Source organism: Parasteatoda tepidariorum, chromosome 9, assembly GCF_043381705.1.
Source record: "Parasteatoda tepidariorum isolate YZ-2023 chromosome 9, CAS_Ptep_4.0, whole genome shotgun sequence".
NCBI classification, from domain to species: Eukaryota; Metazoa; Arthropoda; class Arachnida; order Araneae; family Theridiidae; genus Parasteatoda; species Parasteatoda tepidariorum.
Window position 1 is genome coordinate 83,190,609 of NC_092212.1, and position 18,680 is coordinate 83,209,288.

General features: G+C 31.3%; 1 protein-coding gene across 4 annotated transcripts in view; it reads left to right on the plus strand.

The window, feature by feature from the left end:
• Positions 1 to 18,680, plus strand: part of LOC107443472 (blocked early in transport 5) — a 141,127-nt gene that overhangs the window by 112,407 nt on the left and 10,040 nt on the right. The window contains exon 1 of one of the 4 annotated variants that reach the window (XM_016053595.3): positions 1,757 to 1,954. The exons of 2 other annotated variants lie outside the window; for them this stretch is intronic. In XM_016053595.3, coding sequence (XP_015909081.1) covers positions 1,912 to 1,954 — 43 coding nt within the window. In that variant the 5' untranslated portion in view covers positions 1,757 to 1,911. Of the gene's footprint in view, positions 1 to 1,756; positions 1,955 to 12,959; positions 12,979 to 18,680 lie in introns of those variants that run through there. One more of the 4 variants, XM_071184827.1, reaches the window with a different exon arrangement.

Sequence of the window (18,680 nt, forward strand, 5' to 3'; positions counted from 1 at the left end):
AAAAAAAAAAATTAAAGTAAAATAAATAAAAATAAAATAAAATAAAATCATTTTTTGAAAGATTATTTTTGCCAACAATTTGATGTGAAATGAAATTGATTCCCCAAGTAAAACAAATGCAACAACGTTTATCGTTAGTAAGTTTAAAATTTCAAAATCTTATAATTGGTTTAGATCTAATTTCAATTTCAAATTTTTATTATTATCGCTATTTTAATTTCAAATGGCTATGAACATTTATTTTAGCATATTTTCTTTGTATATTGAAAATACATTTTCTAAAAGCGACTTTTGATTGCAAATTATCGCTATTTTTACAAACAATAGTCATTTAACAACCAGGGCAAAAGATTACATTACTAGGTTCTTATATCCCTTCGCAACTAGAGTTTTCCTTTTTATCACTCTGAAAAAATGTTTGGGAACCTAAATTTGTAAAAAGATTTTTTTATTATTATTATACTGCTTTATGTGTACTATGTTCTATTATATTATAATTGAAGTAAAAAGAAAAACAAAAGGGAAACGTAATTAATAACTTGGTGGTCTTTTTTTTGTTTGCTCTAAAGTATTAACTAAACATGTATCTTTTGATTAGAAAAAATTAATGAAACAAAACTCTGAAAATAATTTAAGAAAGAATGTGCATATTTTTAAAAATAACACTCTGGCATAAGTTTATAAAACATCCACAAATATTTTATTTGCAATTTTCGCGAACTTTTTAATGGCAGCAATCGGTGCTGATATATCTGCTTACACTTTCTATATTCGATGATCAAATATATGGAAAATTAGATGTAGTTGAAAAAAGAAAACGATTATTTAGATTTCATAAATATGGAAAATTAGATATAGTTGGAGAAAAAAAAAGGTTATTTAGATTTTTGCACTTAATTTAAATCTGTTTTCTGAACAGAAATATTCTTAAAAAATTTAAAATGAATGAAAGTTATCACAATATAAAATCAATAACTTTAAAATTTGTCATTGGAGAAAGGTAAATAAAACTGAAGATATTTACCTTTCTCGAAATGACAACCACATGGCTCATGTGCAGGCATTCTTGTCTAAGGCCTTGTCATAATTTATTTCATAAAATTAATTTAAGCTGCTATTATGTAATTATTACACTTTTATTTTATTTCTAACATTTATGCTTATCGTGGCAATAGCATTTAAAAATAAAGCAAGACTCCTTATCTAGTGCAGGTGTTCCAAATTTTTTCACGGCTATGAAATCCGAACAGATCGACCTTCTTTCGATCGCTACCGCGATTTTAAAAACGAAATATGTAAAGGCAAATGTGCGCGTATAAACTAATAAAAGACTATTTTATTGTGAAAAAAAAATAAATAAAAGAGGAAAAGAATATTGTGAAATTTTTTTTAATCTTTTTATCATAAGTAGTTTTAATGTAGGTTTTTATGTCTAGTTAGGAATTTGTTTTTGAGGTAGATAAATAAGATAAAAATGACTAATGTAAGTCAAATTGTGATTTTTGTTGAAATGGAAATTTAAACGAAAAGAGCTTGAAATTTTTGTAAATGCATGTCGTTTTCATAATTTATTCTATACATTGCATTACATATATGTATATATGTAATACAACATTCTTTCTATTACATATATACATAAATGTAATAGAAAGAAATTTCGCTGAACACGTTCATGTAGAAAGATCTGAAAAAATAGATCCCGAGCGGAATAAGAGATGGCGCTGCTAATAAAGTTAGGAGAGAATTTCTATTCGCATTTACCGTGTGGCAGAAAGCTAGATGACAGTCAGCGAATGTTGATGTTTCGGATCGGTTTAAATGGAATGCGAAATCCTGCAAGTTGTCGTAGCATGTGCGCGTGTTTTGTTCCATTCCTTGGATATCTTTAATTTGTGCATATAATATAGGACTATGCATAGACCAGAGACGACAGCCCTCGATCTTAGGGCTGATGGTAAGTTGAAAAATATTATGCTCATTTTAGTAAATATATTTTTTTATAATAAATTAACGAATGTAGCGCTGTTGATTCAGCTGTACTGGGAGTAAAATATCGCCAAAACGGCGACGGCCTTGGCAAGCTTTTTGAAGCAAGGTCACGGCGAATTTACGTCATTCATTAGAAATGATGCTACTTGTTTCAGTGCCAATCAGTTATGGGATGTTTGCTGCAAAAACTGATTCCTAGTTTCATTTTAAATTATGACGCATTGATTTTTATTTAGTTTATTCGGAATTCTTTGCTGGTTTTCCCCCTGCTGTTCGCCGAAAAGCAAGGGAATTTATTAAGGTTGCATTTAAAACAGAAATTAATAAATATTTAGTAAATGTAAGGAAGATATTTTAATGTGGGCTTCCGATGTTTTTACCAATTTTTCTTTAAAAAAAAAAACACTCTAAAATTGCGTTTATTTGATTCAATTCCAATTGTACTTTTTTTATAATAGGAATAAACAGGGCTCTGAGAATTGGAAAAAGTTTTGGTAGCCAGCAAAAATTTCTGGTAACCATTAAAAATATTAATTTACCTCGTTTCTAGTTTTTTTTTATTTTTTTAATTTAGAAATTTTGTTGTATACATCTATGCGCAAAATATTTACGTTTGGAATGCGTATGACAACACAATGAAAAATGCTAAATTTCGTAAAAGAAATTTCAAAATAATAAAAATTTTTGAATTTCTAATTACGTGTAATTAATAAGGTTTAATATAGCGTTTTTTTTAAACATTTTTTATTTTTATTTTACGCAAATTATTAAATTGGACTTTGTCAGAACATTCTGACTTCGAAGAACACGAAAAATTTCAAAGAAAAATTCCGAAATAACGAGCTTTGCACATAAGTTTCGCGATTGCTTTAGGCATTAACAGATGTTTATTTTTATTTAGCTGAAATAAAATTGAATCGAAAGCGTTTTTCTGTTGTTTTTTTCTAATGAGACATTAATACGTCACAGAAATTTCGAATCGCGCATTTCAGTGATCATTGTTTGCTAAGCTAGAGTTTGCGCCGATGTCATTGTAAATTCGTGCGGTTTTTCAACAATTTTCATTACAGATTCTACATAGTTTTCAGAAATACCAATATTTTTGATAGAAAATTATTAAAAGGGAATTTCGTATCGCACATATGAATAACAATTCTTTGTTGCACCGTTTTTATCGTGAATTCACAATGTTTTTCGAACCACTTTTTCTGTTTTTCTTTCGAATCATTTTTTTGTAAATTAGAAATCCAGATATTTTGAACTATTACTTCTCATTAACTATTACTTCTATTGACTCTATTACTTCTCATGAATCTCGTATCGCACATTTGATTAGCAACGTTTTGACGTATGCGTTCGATTTGCATTTTTTTTCTCCTGTTGTTATACTTCAGGATTTTTGAATAATTTAAAAAAATTCTGATCGGTATAAAACGAAACGATGACGAATCGTGATTCTCGAATCGTGTAATGAAGAATGCACAACTGTACAAAGATAAGGAATAATAATTTTAGTCTGTTGGAGGTAGGAGTTTCTTTCTATTTCATGGAAGATTTTTTTCGCCTCTAATTGTTGAAGACACGGGTAAGAACAATGAAGGGGATTCGTTTAAGCTATATTCTCTGACTTATTATTTTTTTTTTATAAATATTAAAATATTAATAAAAATATCAGATCATAATTAAAGAGCCGTGGTGGCTCAGGGGATAGACTGTTCGCCTTCCGATGAGGTAGGTGAACGGGGTTCGAATAGCCGTAATTGGCTGGTGGATACGAATTCCGCAACCGGCTCGCACCGACCACAGTGCTGTTGTGAAATATTCTCAGTGGTAGACGGATCATGGGTTGGATTCCCATTGCCGTTAGGCTAACAGGTTTTCGAGGTTTTCCTCTCCATGTAGCGCAAATGCGGATTAGTACCATCTAAAGAAAGTTCACAGCGAAGACAAATTTCAACCGGAGTTCCCTTGTCTTCTTGATAAGGTTCAAAATTACAAGACTGCGGATCTGTGTCGGGATAGCCTGGTTGGTAGAGCGCAGGTCGTAAGTCGCAGGTCTGGTTGGAAGTCGTGAGTTCGATCCCCGCCGGTTAAAGATTCTCCGTGTAGTTAATGGTGACTGATGCACGTTAAATCTGACTAGTCACAAAGTCCTCCATGTTCCTATAACAAATCATACCTCTGGGGATACTGATCCAGGAGTTTCCTTGTCTTCTGAATTGGTTCGAAATTACAAGACTACGGAGTTGAACATTTGTAGTCGTAAACTCAAATTTGGGTCTGCTGTTCAATTACTGTTATATAGGTCATTATTAAAAGGCTAAAAATATAGGTGCCACTAAAAATTTATTGGTTGCCAATGACAATCGTATTGCCCGCACCTTGTGAATATGCGTATTTATAAATATGTATATTTATTGAAATTTGACGTCAAACTATATTTAATATACGTCAAACTTCAATTTTAAGCAATTCTAAAATAACAATTTAACCATGACAACGTTATTTGTAAAATAAAAACATCCTTTGCAAAGGGTAAAATTATTTCCATGATTTTTTTTTATCCTTGAGTAAAATGTTTTTATGCTTATTCATAAGAGGAAAAAATATCATTCTACCCAAATGCCAGGATTCCGAAAAATCTTTTTTACAGTCAAAACGATTTTTTTTTATTATTGAATGCGTCATTTTCTTCACTTAAAAACCAAGTCTTGCTTTCTAACTACAGCTTTACACATGTACTTAAATTTAGCTTTAACATTTAAGTACACCCTACTGAAATGTAACCATATCTTATTTTTGGCAATAATTTTTTGTTAAAAAATCGTTACTTTGGTTACTTGGAATTTTTTTTAATTATTCACATTTATTGAGAAGGAATTACGATATATAATGAAATGTTTTTTTAAATTATTTTTATAACTAATTTAGTTATAATTCGTTAAGTAAAGGAGTCATTGTAAATTGAACATTATGCGTTTTATAATTAAATAGCGTAGTGGTAAAATTTTATTGAATTTAAGAAAATTCAGCTCATTAACTTTATACAGGTAAATTGAAGTTCGATACTTTGTATGACCTGCCACAAATTGTTTTTAAATGTGAAAATATTAAAATTTTTTCTTTGCTTTAAGTATCGATTAAAATCATTTTAAAGATTAAAAACGAGAAAAATAATTTTTATTAAATATTTATTATTATTTTATTTAATAATGGTCGAAAACATTTTGAATTGTAAGGTATAAAATTTTTTGCATCATTTTAAGGAATATAAATTCACATGATAAAATACAAAATTTGAGCAAAATCGGTCGAATAGTTCTTGAGAGATCGAATTTTAAATATCTGACTTTTTTGAAATTTAATTTCTCACGAACCATTCAACCGATTTCGCGCAAATTTTATATTTTGCCATGTAAAATTATTTCTTTTTAAATGATGCAAAGAATTGTATACCTTACTATTCAAAAATTTTTCGACCTGTATTAAACATAATTATGAAAAATAATAAATATTTACGAACAATTATTAATATTATTATTATTTTTTTTTGCATTACCTTTGGATATGCGAATTTTATTATTGTGTGCAAATTTTTTTCATTTCGCTTGAAAAGTTCTCAAGATATAGCGAAATACGCCAAAAGTTAAATTAACATTAAGGGGGTCCGCTCTCCTGACTAAACTATGGAGACTACTACAAACTGTTTTTAAATGTGAAAATGTTAAAAATTTTTTGGCTATTTTAAATATCGTTTTAAAACATTTTAAAGATTATAAACGAGATTTTAAAAATTAGAAAACAGATTTATTGTGAGAGATGTACACGGACTGTAGCGGTATGCATAGAATTTTTCAAGCAGAACTCTTTAATTTTTCATGCATTTTATGAATCGGACATGACCGATCTTAGAACGCTCTTTTTCTTTTCACTAGAACTTTTTCTTCTAATCTAATATGCTCCATTCTTCCAAAGCTGAGATCGTCCAAAAAATTTCAAATTCTCTCTTTCAGAAAACTAAAAAAATACAACTAAAATATATTTTTATTATTAAAGTACAATTTTTAATTTTTTTTTCTCAACGCTATGAAAAATTATAATTATCTATTATTTATGAGAATTATTATTATTTCTATAATTATTAATATTAATTATTTTTTGAGAATTCATTTTTAGAAGACTTAACACTAGAGTAAGACAATCGCCTTAAGGTGCGTGTTATACTTAAGTTATATCAAAACAAAGAAAAAAAAATTAAAAAACAAACCCACCACCAAAAAAATATTATTACTACTATTTTGTAAAATTTAATCGAACTATTTGTTAATTTGTACTTCTGAGGATGTGATTTGCTGATATTTTTGCTTAAAATATATTATATCTTGCACCAAAAAAGTGTTAATAATATCCCTGCTGCAGTATTAAAGGATATATTTTCTATGTATTAAAAGTACCCCTTCTAACTGATTTTCAGTCATAAAAAGTAAAAAATATTTAAAAAAAAAATTTATATAAAAAAATTTATTTTTAAAAAAATGTATCTGAGCTTCGTAAAATAGCTGTGCTGTCTAGCCTGTGGTATAGAGGGCAAATTTAGGAAATTTTGAGGCCAGCGATCAGTTGTAGCATTTTTAACGGGGACAACTTTAACATGTGACCAGTTTTTAAAAATCAATGCAATGAAGCATTTTTCAAAATATGATCGATATTGCAATGTTTATCTCTAACTGTACTTATTAAATTTTAGTAAATAATTATAAGTACAGATAAAATGCGCTTCGGGTGCATTTTATTGGTATTCATTAAATGATAATAAAATGCACATCAATAATAAGTTGTNTAATTACAATTTTACAGTGTTAAAATCTTGTATGTCTTTACAATTTAAAAGCTCCTTGAAAAAGTTTTTTTTTTTTGCAATAACGGACCCTATTTGCACAAATTCATAAAAGCGGACCCTGGTTGAAAGAATGTGAGTAATTTTTTCACAATTTCACGAAAAACGGACCTTTTACAAAATGTCTGGACAAACCCCTGATCTTTAACTGTACTTATTAAATTTTAGTAAATAATCATAAGTACAAATAAAATGCACACGGGGTGCATTTTATTGGTATTCATTAAATAATAATAAAATGCGCATCAATAATAATAAGTTGTATTTAGTTATTATTTAATTTAAATAGACAAGTATAGGGTGACGGAAAAAAAGTGGCGACTATAAAAATTTTTTTAATCATCTTTTCGTTAGAATTAATCGCCTGTGTGCACTTATGTTTCGAACACTATAACCAAGTATAAGAAATTCTACGGAGTCGTTCTAATTTTATATATTTCTATTTCTGCATCAGTTCTTTTCTTATTTCTGAAAAATGTGGAGTGATGATCATGTTTTGTTCTTTTAAAAAAGTCGAATCCATGCACCTGTAGATAAAATGGGAAGATTTTGTGTTTCAAATTGAGACACGAGTAATAATTTTTGTATTTTGTTTTTCATTGTTACTTGTTTATAAAACGTTGGTTTTTGTCGCTAAAAATTTTTGAAAATTTAAATTTAGGATCTCGTTATATTTAAATGATTCATTTGGAAGAAATTATCATTTTGCTACTTATGTCTTTAAAAATTTGAATCCATGACAGATGCTTTCTTACGATATTCACAATTTATCAAAAAAAAAAGTTGTTTTTCTTTGTTTGAGAAATAACATACGGCTTTATATATGAAAAAAAAAGCGAAAAAAGCAGTGATTTACAGTAAGACGTGTGTTGTATTGTTTTGTTGATAGATTGTCGTTTTTCTTGCTTTTTACCGGAGAAAAAGCGAAATTTTGCGAAACCAAGGAAGTGGGGAGGGGGATAGAGTGTGGGAGAACATCAATTTATTCTTCGATTGTTTGATAAAATACATAATGAGAAAAATATTCTTTTTTTTTATCGTTTGTTTTTTTAAGTTCTTAGCGGTGGGTCTGCTTTTAGCTCGCTTTGGGTCACTGTTTTACGATAGCGAATATTTCTACACTCTTTCCGTCTTTCATGTTTATGATTCGGTGGTATTATGCGAGAGATATGTTTCGTAAATATTTTACTTCTACATTAGATCTCTATTGTACATCGTCTCTATGAAATGCTACTTATAATTTTTTTTTTTTTTTAAAGCTCAGTGCCGTGTTAATTGAAGGGCTTTTTAATAGTGTTATAAATCGTAATAGTATTCTACCTGTTCTTGTTGTATTCTAAATACAGGGGACAGAATTATATCTGATGCTATGCAACAAAATTTTATGTCGTCTGCAGATATCGTCAAAAACAAGAAAACGAATTTCGGTAGTTAAATTATTGCTGTTTTCTTTCAAATTTAAATTATGCTTATTATTTTGTCTTGCAAACTAAAATTGCAAGAAAAGAAACTTTAATTAGTTTTATTAATTTATTAAAAAGGAAAAAAAAATTCTTACTAAGTTTTCATTGCGACTAGGACATAAATTGTTTCGCAGGGACGTGGGTTTCAATACTGCTCCAAACAGCAATTGTTCTACAAAGTGCGTCATTAATTATTTTAGATTTTGATATTTTTTCCCCATTTTTTTATTGTTTGCATTGTGGTCCAAAATTTCCGAAATTCGAATTTTTTTTTTTACATGAAAACAAAAATTATTGTCGAAAAATTTTTTCTTAATTTTTTAGTTGAATACCCGACATTTAAGAAACATTGATAAAATTCCGACTTTAACGTTAATGGATGTTTGGAACAATGTTTATTTTAGTCAGAATGGCGAATGTTCTTCTTTTCATAATTTATAAAACAGTTAGTCTGCCACACTTTGACTATACGTTGCAGAAGAATTGGTCAGACACACTCCGTTCATTCTTAACTTGCATTCTGAAAGAATTAGCGTTGCCCAGTCTAATTGTGCATTCTAACCTGCCACGCTGTTAACTGTGCATTCTTAGCTTGCCACACTGCAACTGCATTCTAAGCCCAACACGCTGTTAACTGTGCATTCTTAGCTTGCCACACTGCAACTGCATTCGAAGTCTGCCACGCTATTATTAACTGTGCATTCTTAGCTTGCCACACTGCAACTGCATTCTAAGCCCACTACACTGTTAACTGTGCATTCTTAGCTTGCCTCACTGCAACTGCATTTGAAGCCCAACACGCTGTTAACTGTGCATTCTTAGCTTGCCACACTGCAGCTGCATTCTAAGCCTGCCACACTATTATTAACTGTGCATTCTTAGCTTGCCACACTGCAACTGCATTCTAAGCCCACCACACTGTTAACTGTGCATTCTTAGCTTGCCTCACTGCAACTGCATTCTAAGCCCACCACACTGTTAACTGTGCATTCTTAGCTTACCACACTGCAACTATATTCTAAGCCTGCCACGCTATTAACTGTGCATTCTTAGCTTGCCACACTGCAACTGCATTCTAAGCCCACCACACTGTTAACTGTGCATTCTTAGCTTGCCACACTGCAACTGCGTTCTAAGCCTGCCACCCTATTAACTGTGTTTTTTAAGTCTCTCTAAATCTCACGTTGACTACCAAAAAGACGAGATTTTTTTTAAAAATTTTAATAAATTTATCTGTTACACTTCAGAACTGGTTTTTAATTTGCGTTGGTTCACCGCTTTATTAAATAACTTAAGTCTCAGCGTTGTAGCTTTCAACTCACCGTCGATTTCTTAGTTTTGCACCAACAATTTCATATGCAAAATGACCCGCTTTATTGTAATTATAAACAACATTTACGTATGCAAATTAAAAAGTGCATATCTAGTCATTTTTATTTTCAAACATTGATGAACTGAGATTGTGCAGTAATATTATTTGCAAGATTGTAAAGTAGCTGGTTTTAGTAAAGGAGAAAGTTCGTAAATTCCTTTCTACATTGGGAGGGGGGCAGGGAGGATTATTGTGTTATGTAAAAAAAAATTCCAGCAAGATATAGAGAGGTTGCCGAGAAAAGAGAAAGAAGGAACGGGTCCTCAGCTAATGCCCGGGGTTCTTTTTCAAGCTGGGTAGGCGCCAATAGCTGACATCCGGGTCACTCTGTGGGTCAAAGTGAGCGACACGACATTGCCCCCTTCTTTTCTACCCCCCACCCTTCTAGGGGTTGCCATGTTTCATTTTTTCCCCGTGCTTTTTTTCCCCTTTGAATCTTGGAATTCTTTTCAGCGCCCGTTTCATCTTTTATTTATTTATTACTTTTTTATTTGATTTTTTTTTTAATATTTATTTCATTTGAGGTGATTCAAGGCTGTTCTACATAAACCCGGGTAAAAATAAGGGTTGCGTTTTTCTCTCTCAACCTTAGGCCGATGACCCCTTTTTTTTGTTTACCTTTTGTAGTTCTGCTACCCAGCTGAAAGATTTTGTGAAAGCTTTTATAAAATATATGATAAAACTATGTTTATGGTAAAGAATTTTTTTAATAATAATAAGAAATCTATTAGCGTTACAGAAGTAGCGCCACTTCGTGTACAAGGGACACAATGAAAATATTATTGAAAACGAATGGAAAAAGTTTTTTAAATTAAGTTTCAGTTTTTTTTAGTTTCAAATAATTAAAATTATTTAATTTTTTGCAACTATGTTATTAAGTTTACTGATTAAAATATTTAATGCTTTAAAGACTAATGTTTATATAAAAATTATCATACTTGCTGCTAATATGACTAAATATGCGTGCGGCCCTTTTTTAATCTACCTGCGGCCCTATTCTCAAAAAGGTTGTGCACCCTTATTGTAAGGGAAATAATTTCGTTTTTTTTTTTTTTACCGCCAGTATAAAAATGAATTATATTCCTTCACTACCAACTTCGTGCTTTAGCCGCAGAATCATTACATAGTTTGACAGCTGATATAGCAAGACTTAAGTGTGAAATGTTCGATTGATTCTATGTGGCAGTTTTTGGTTGATGTCTTTTCAAGTATGCGAAGTGAAAAGCAGAATTTTCTGTATATTTTAACTTTTTCACTTTCGAGAAGGTAAAAATGATGTTTAGGCAAGAAAAATATCCGATGTGCTTGGAAAAGATGTATTTTATTTTATGATCGTCGTTTAAACAACCGACCCAATTTACGGCTGCTAATGTACTTACGACTCAGTAGCCTTGCAATTTTGAACCCAATCCAGGAGACACGGAAACTCCTGGATTAAGTATTGGGCGAAATTTTGCTCTCATGGTGGACTTTTTGATGGAACTAACTCGCATTTACGTTATATGATGAGGGAAACCACGGAAACCTTTCACGGTTAGCCTGACGACAAGGGGACTAGCTTATGATCCGTCTACCACTGATAATATTTTACGTCAGCATTGAGGTCGGTGCGAGCCGGGTTCAGAATTCGTATCGACCAGCTATCGCTGGGATTCGAACTCAGTTCACGTTGGAAGGCGAACGCTCTATTCCCTGAGCCACCGCGACTCACTAATTTACGATTGTTTTTCTTTTATAACGTTCTTTGAACAGCCCATCCAATTTTGGATTTACGACCACCAATGTTCAACTCCGTAGCTTTGTAATTTTGAACCCAATCAGGGGTCTGTTTAGAAGAAATTTGAGTCCGTTAACGGACCCTTCACAAAATGATTTTTCTTTTAATCGGACCCTTTACAAATTTGTTTATCTTCATTATTATTTTGTTAATCGAATAAACCCTTTCCAGGGCAGAAAACAAGAAAGATGGATGTAAACGAATTAAGTTTTGTCTTCGGCAGACGATTCTTCCATTATTCGTCCGAAATGAATATTCTGCGTTCAGCAGTATAGGCTAAATACCAAATATTTGTATGTTGCATCTCTAATTTAGAAGCAGCAATTGTTGTTTATTTTTTAAAATTTAATTTTTTTAATTATAATTTTACAGTGTTGAGCATAATCTTGTATGTCTTTACAATTTAAAAACTCCTTGAAAAAGTTTTTTTTTGCAATAACGGACCCTATTTGCACAAATTCATAAAAGCGGACCCTGGTTGAAAGAATGTGAGTAATTTTTTCACAATTTCACGAAAAACGGACCTTTCACAAAATGTCTGGACAGACCCCTGCCAATCCAGAAGACAAGGGAACTCCTGGATCAGTACCCCAGAGGTATAATTTGTTATGGGAACATGGAGAACTCTGTGACTCGAGAGATTCAGTTACCATTTACTACAGGTCCTCGGCTTCGGGGATCGAATCCACGACCTCTTGGATATGGGCCCAGTGCCCTACCAACCAGACTATCCCGGCCCAATTTACGATTGTTCTTAAAATTATTTATAATATAATAGTATTTATTTATAACAAAAATTAAGATTTCTAGTCGCGTTGTTAGTGAGATTCCTTTTCCCGCCCTTAACGTAATTTATCGCCATTTAGTATACTCTCTTAGAATGGAAAAGTAGGAGAGGGCTTATCATTATTTCTGCACCTGTACGGATGGATACATACCTCCTTCTGTTTCGAATCACCTTCAAAGGAATTCCTTGTTCACGTACATCACCTATCCATTGTTAGAGCTTCTGCATTTTGGAAGTTTATGGAATGTCTCTCTTCCTTTTTAAGACTTGGTGGGAAAATTCTTCTTTTTGGCCTCTTGTTTGCCCTCTACGCATCATTTAAGATCCACAGAGGTAGAAATTAAGAAAATTTAGTAACTGGTCCGAAGGACCTATAACTATCAGGGGTCTGTTTAGAAGAAATTTGGGTCTGTTAACGGACCCTTCACAAAATATCTTTTCATAAAAACGGACCCTTCACAAAATATTTTAACCTAAAAACGGACCCTTCACAAAATGATTTTTCTTTTAATCGGACCCTTCACAAATTTGTTTATCTTCATTATTGTTTTTTTAATCGAATCTTTCTTGTTTTCTGCCTTTCCAGGGCAGAAAAGAAGAAAGATGGATGTAAACGAATTAAGTTTTGTCTTCGGCAGACGATTCTTCCCGAAATGAATATTCGGCGTTCAGCAGTATAGATACTAAATATTTGTATGTTGCATCGCTAATTTAGTAGCTACCATTGCTGTTTATTTTTGAAAACTAATTGTTTTAATTATAATTTTACAGTGTTGAGCATAATCTTGTACGTCTTTACAATTTAAAATGTCTATAATTCCTTCACAAATTATTTTATCTTCATTATGATTTTGTTAATCGAATAAACCCTTTCCGGGGCAGAAAACAAGAATGATGGATATAAACGAATTAAGTTTTGTCTTCAGCAAACGCTTCTTCCATTATTCGTCCGAAATGAATATTCTGCGTTCAGCAGTATAGGCTAAATACCAAATATTTGTATGTTGCATCTCTCATTTAGAAGCAGCAATTGCTGTTTATTTTTTAAAATTTAATTTTTTTTATTATAATTTTAGAGTGCTGGGCATAATCTTTTGTCTTTTTACAATTTAAAAACTCATCGAAAAAGTTTTTTGCAATAACCGGACACTATTTGCACAAATTCATAAAAGCGGTTGAAAGAATGTGAGTAATTTTTTCACGAAAAACGGACCTTTCACAAAATGTCTGGACAGACCCCTGGCTAAATTTTTAGACGCACTATATGATTCTATGTAAGATCTTTATTATAAGGTGATACTATACAGCTTTATAGTTTTTACGCTACTATTTGCTCTTGTTTACGGTTAGTGTATCAATTGGTTAAATTAGACGATATATAAATTCGACAATTGAATAAATTGGACGATATATTATACAAATATAGATTATTTATTATATCAGGTGTTATATTATTATAATTAGATCAAATTATTATACGCATTGTAGTTTTTTTAATAATGACATGTTTTGCACGAGTGCAATACTTTTATATTTAAACATATATATGTAAAAGGTTTTTATTCAGGAGATTTTTTACTTACACCCTATTTGTATTTATTTTTAACGTTATTGCATTACAATATTGACCAATTGATACACAAAGGTAAACAGGTGCAAACCGGTTTCTTTCGCGTAAAAACAATAAAGCTGTATAGTATCACATGATAATTAAGATTTTACATAGAATCTTATAGTGCGTCTAATAATCTAGCAAGATACTGTAGATGATATTACTAGCCCGTACTCATTTTCCCTAGTTCGTTTACGTGTCGTTATTAGACTTTTTTTTAAAAATTATATTTATTTATTATTTTTTTTATTCTCAGAAGTAAATTTAAATGAAAATTACAATTCAGTGAATGTTTAACGTCACAATTATGATGAAGTAATGCTATTTTGTAACAAAACACGGACTAAAACAGGAAACCGAAAATTAAAAAGCATATCATCCCTTTACATTGTTTGCTGATTTAAGGGGACTATTGATAATTATTTCATGCGAATCCTAGTCACATTCTTGTGGTCTGGCGACCGTTAATTTCAAGCCCTGATCCATACTTTAATCCTTATTCGTACCCATGCATGTTAACTGTCAGGAATTTTCCTTATGTTTATGGAATTGCAGAAAGCTTTTAAAATCAATTGAATAAATTAAAGAATTGCCAAATAATGAATCGTACAGAGATGCTATTTTCTTGTTACTTTCTCAAATTTCTTTGGGTTTTATGAAAGTTATTAAACTAGCAAATTCAGTGTCCCGGTACTTTTTATACGGGCCCCATATTTTTTGGTACGCATATACTTGAACAACTCCTAATTTTTTAAATATTTATCTTGATTTTTAAATGTAAATAATTCTCAACGATTGTTTATTATTATTTTATATTACAAAGGAAAGAAATAGAAATTTTTTAAAAATTTTTCCATAAAAAAAAAAAAAAAACCCTAAAAAAAGCTTGANAACGATTGTTTATTATTATTTTATATTACTAAGGAAAGAAATTGAAATTTTTTCCGTAAAAAAAAAAAAAAAAAAAAAAAAAAAAAAAAAAAAAAAAAAAAAAAAAAACATAAAGAAAGCTTAATAAGAATTTTTTTTCCTGCTTTTCCCATCATTGCGAAAAACCTAAGAAGAATTATTTATTGTTACAGTTTTTTTTTTCCAAATAAGAAAATATCAGATGAGATCAAGAAATCAAAAAATTTTGAAAAAAATCAAATAAAAAATTTAGTTAACCGGACTGAAAATTTTTTGCCTGCAGCGATTCATATAAATTAGTGCAGCATTAAGTTAGTTTCCATCTACAATTTTTATTTTGTATAAATTAGACTGTTATTTTTCCAAAATATTGCAATTTTCATTCATTGAGCCGTGGTGGCTCAGGGGATAGAGCGCTCGCCTTCCAGTCCGGTGAACCGAGTTCGATTCCCAGCAATGGCTAGTCGAAACATAATTCCGCACCCGGCTCGCACCGACCACAATGCTGACGTAAAATATTTTCAGTGGTAGGCGGATCATGGGAGTCCTCTTGCTGTCAAGCTAACCGTGGGACATGAATCTCCATGTACCACAAATGCGGGTTAGTTCCATCAAAAAGTCCTCCACGAAGACAAATGTCTCCCGGTGTTCCCTTGTCTTCTGGATTGGGTTCAAAATTACATAAAAAATCAAGGCTACGGAGTTGCACATTAGTAGTCGTAAATCCAACAAACTGGGTCGCCTGTTCAATGACGGTTATAAAATTAAATAAAATGTTCATTCGTTGTTAAAACTAAATAAAAAAAAAGAGATAAAAAAATGCGATGACATTGAAAAAAAAGTGATTTCATTAAATAAATAGTAAAAAACAAATGTGACATCATTTGAAGTGAAAGCAATAAAGTGCAGATAGATAATGAAATGAGGAGGAATGATGGAGCGGTAATTGCGGTGGTCCAATAGACGGAAGTAACGGAAATAGTTGAGAGGGGGAAAGAGCACAGTTCCGGTTCGCCCGGGACCTCCTTCAGCGGGGTTGCCACATTTTGGCTTATTATCTCCCTCCTTGCGACATTATTATAATCATTCCTTAGAAAAAATTGAAAAAGTTTATGTTTTGCTGGAAATGCATTTGTAAATGCAAATATGAAAGTACCAATTTTGTCAGACCCGCAGAGTAATGGCAAAACTTCCAATTCATTATTGTAAATGAATCTAAACTGGGGTATTATAAGAAGAAGAAAAAATCAAGAGTATTAAAAGCACGCATGCGATCATTTACTTTAATATATTTATATCTAAACAGCTTGAGTTATATGTTGTACCACTGATTTTGCAAAATTTACAGTTACATGTTTTTGGCAATTTCTCCCTTGTCAGCGGAATTAAATAAATTACATACCCCTACCATGCACACGTATAAAAAATCGCAACATTCTCTCCTTGTTATGTTTGCTTTTACTGTAGTAATCTAATTTACGGATTATATTTAATAATATAAGTGTTGCATAAAAACAAATTATATTTCAATTCATTTTTATAGAATTTCGAATAGAATATTCATCAGCCAACTTTTGTTCTTTCCCTTCTGTGATCAATAATCTTGATTTCTAACACTCCCTGGGACAGTGTTTCCCAAACTTATGTGTACCCTTTCTAAATATTTCGTAACGCTAGTACCACTAATACAAAAAGGTATGTATATTTTACTATAAAAAATTGCACAAAAGTTAAAAATCACAACTGGCTGTTGACACCACTAATTATCAACTGTTAAATCAGCAAAAAATAGCCAATAGAAAACTACGTAATCGTAAATTTTCTTTGTTTTTAAATAAATATTTTTGAAATTTTTGTTTGTTGCAAGATATTTCGCATAAGAACGCGTACCTCTAACTAAACTGTTCCCGTACCCCTGGGGGTACGCGTACCTTTGAGAAACACTGCCCTAGGAAAACAATTTTTTTCTTCCATTTAATTAATTTTATTTCAAAATCATTTAAATAATTTTGTTAATTTTTTGCATTCAGAAAATTGAAAGTAAGGTGATTTTAATCTCTTTTGTAAGCATTGTTCTTGCCTCTCCACCACCTTATCATCTAAAATAAAAGAAATCACAAAACCGTCAAGTGCGAATTTGATATTTGAACTGCCCTTCTTCAAAAAACATAGATAAGAAGTACTGAATTTTCATATAATTTAACATCATATAATATGAGCGTTCTGATTAAGGTGTTAAAAATTTTGATTCAACTATTGGGAGTGTATTTTGAGCAGTGGCGTACATATTCTTAGGTACGCCCTATCTTAGACTTAACACAATAATTTTAAAATTATAAATATGAGACAATAACACTATGAAGAGACATTCGGGATTGGCGAGATGTTAAAATTGCTGGTAATTTTAAAACTTAGGAAATTCGTAGTGATAACCACGGAAAAAAGCGATTAAAAGACTATATTGCGTTAGATTTGGCGCGTTCAAAAACGTAGATGCAAAATACAATTGGTTTTTATATTAAGGATTAACTTTTCAAGAATTTCTCATAAAACATCGAAATAAATTGATTGATTCGATAGAACGTGTATTATTGATGACAGTGTGTCATATGTTATGCAAATGTGTTCAATTTTTTAGCTTTGGTTAAAAAAAAATTTAAAAACGAGATAAACATTATACAAAATGCCCGAAATGTATTTATAAAAAAAATCCCTACTATTAGCAACTTCGGGTGTTTTAAGCTTGCAGTAGAATAATCTGTTACGCTAAAGCGCCAGAATTATTTTATTCAGGGCAAACAAGACAAGGGAGCTTATAAGCCGCCAATTCCGAAGTTATTCAGCCTTTCAAGGTATTTTTAAACCACTTGTGGCCACTAACACAAAATTTGTAAATTTAAATCGGGAGTACAACTAACTTCTCGCCGTTTTCTATTAAAAATTAGCAATTTATTGTGAAAAAACGGTACATTATCTTTCATTCAAAGTAATCCCCACCCATATTTCGAGAATATCCTCGAATCGACCCTTTCATTGGTTTCTTCAAATGATGTAGATTTCTGCTCAGACAGACTATATGCTATTGACCGGAATAGGTAATCATCTAAAAGGGCAAGGTCTGGTGAATACAGCGGGTGGGGTAGAACTTCCCATCGAAGTGTCAGCAAAAATCAGTCTCATGGCTTCAGTTCGTATGGAATCCATTTTCCTTGTTTTTGGATCATTCTCAACGATTTTAAACGATATGACATTGCTTGCTGTGTCATTTGTAATGTAAGAGCAAGTTCTTTTTGCGTTTGAGACGAATCTTCATCCAATGATTCTTCCAATTCCTTCTCTTCGTATAGTTTCGGCCTTCCACTGCGTTCTTTGTCTTCCACGTCAAACTCATATTTTTTAAACTTTTGAAACCACTCACGACAACTTCTCTCACTTAAAACAGCCTCACCATACGCTTATACAAGCAATCGATGCTCCTCATCTGCATATTTCTTCAAATTAAAGAAGTAAATCGAAAGTTCCTCTTATTTGGCACAGAACTTGACATTCTTGCACGAAAATAATTACGTAATGCTCCTACGGAATCACTTTTACTTAAAGGTTATATTGTTGCCATATGAACAAACTTACAATAAAACGTTTAACATCAGACCTTCTTGTAGTGCCATCTTGTGACGAACGGTGGGAACTTATTTGTACACTCAATATATTTGTTCAACAAAAATCTTGAAAAAATGAGAAAATTGGGTCCTATTTTTCAAAGGATCTGAAAAACTTAAGTATGTTTGTCGCTTCAATTTGAGTTTAAACGTTAAATAATTTATTTACATCGAAGAAAGAAACAGCTTCTTGTATTTACTCCTATTATTAATGA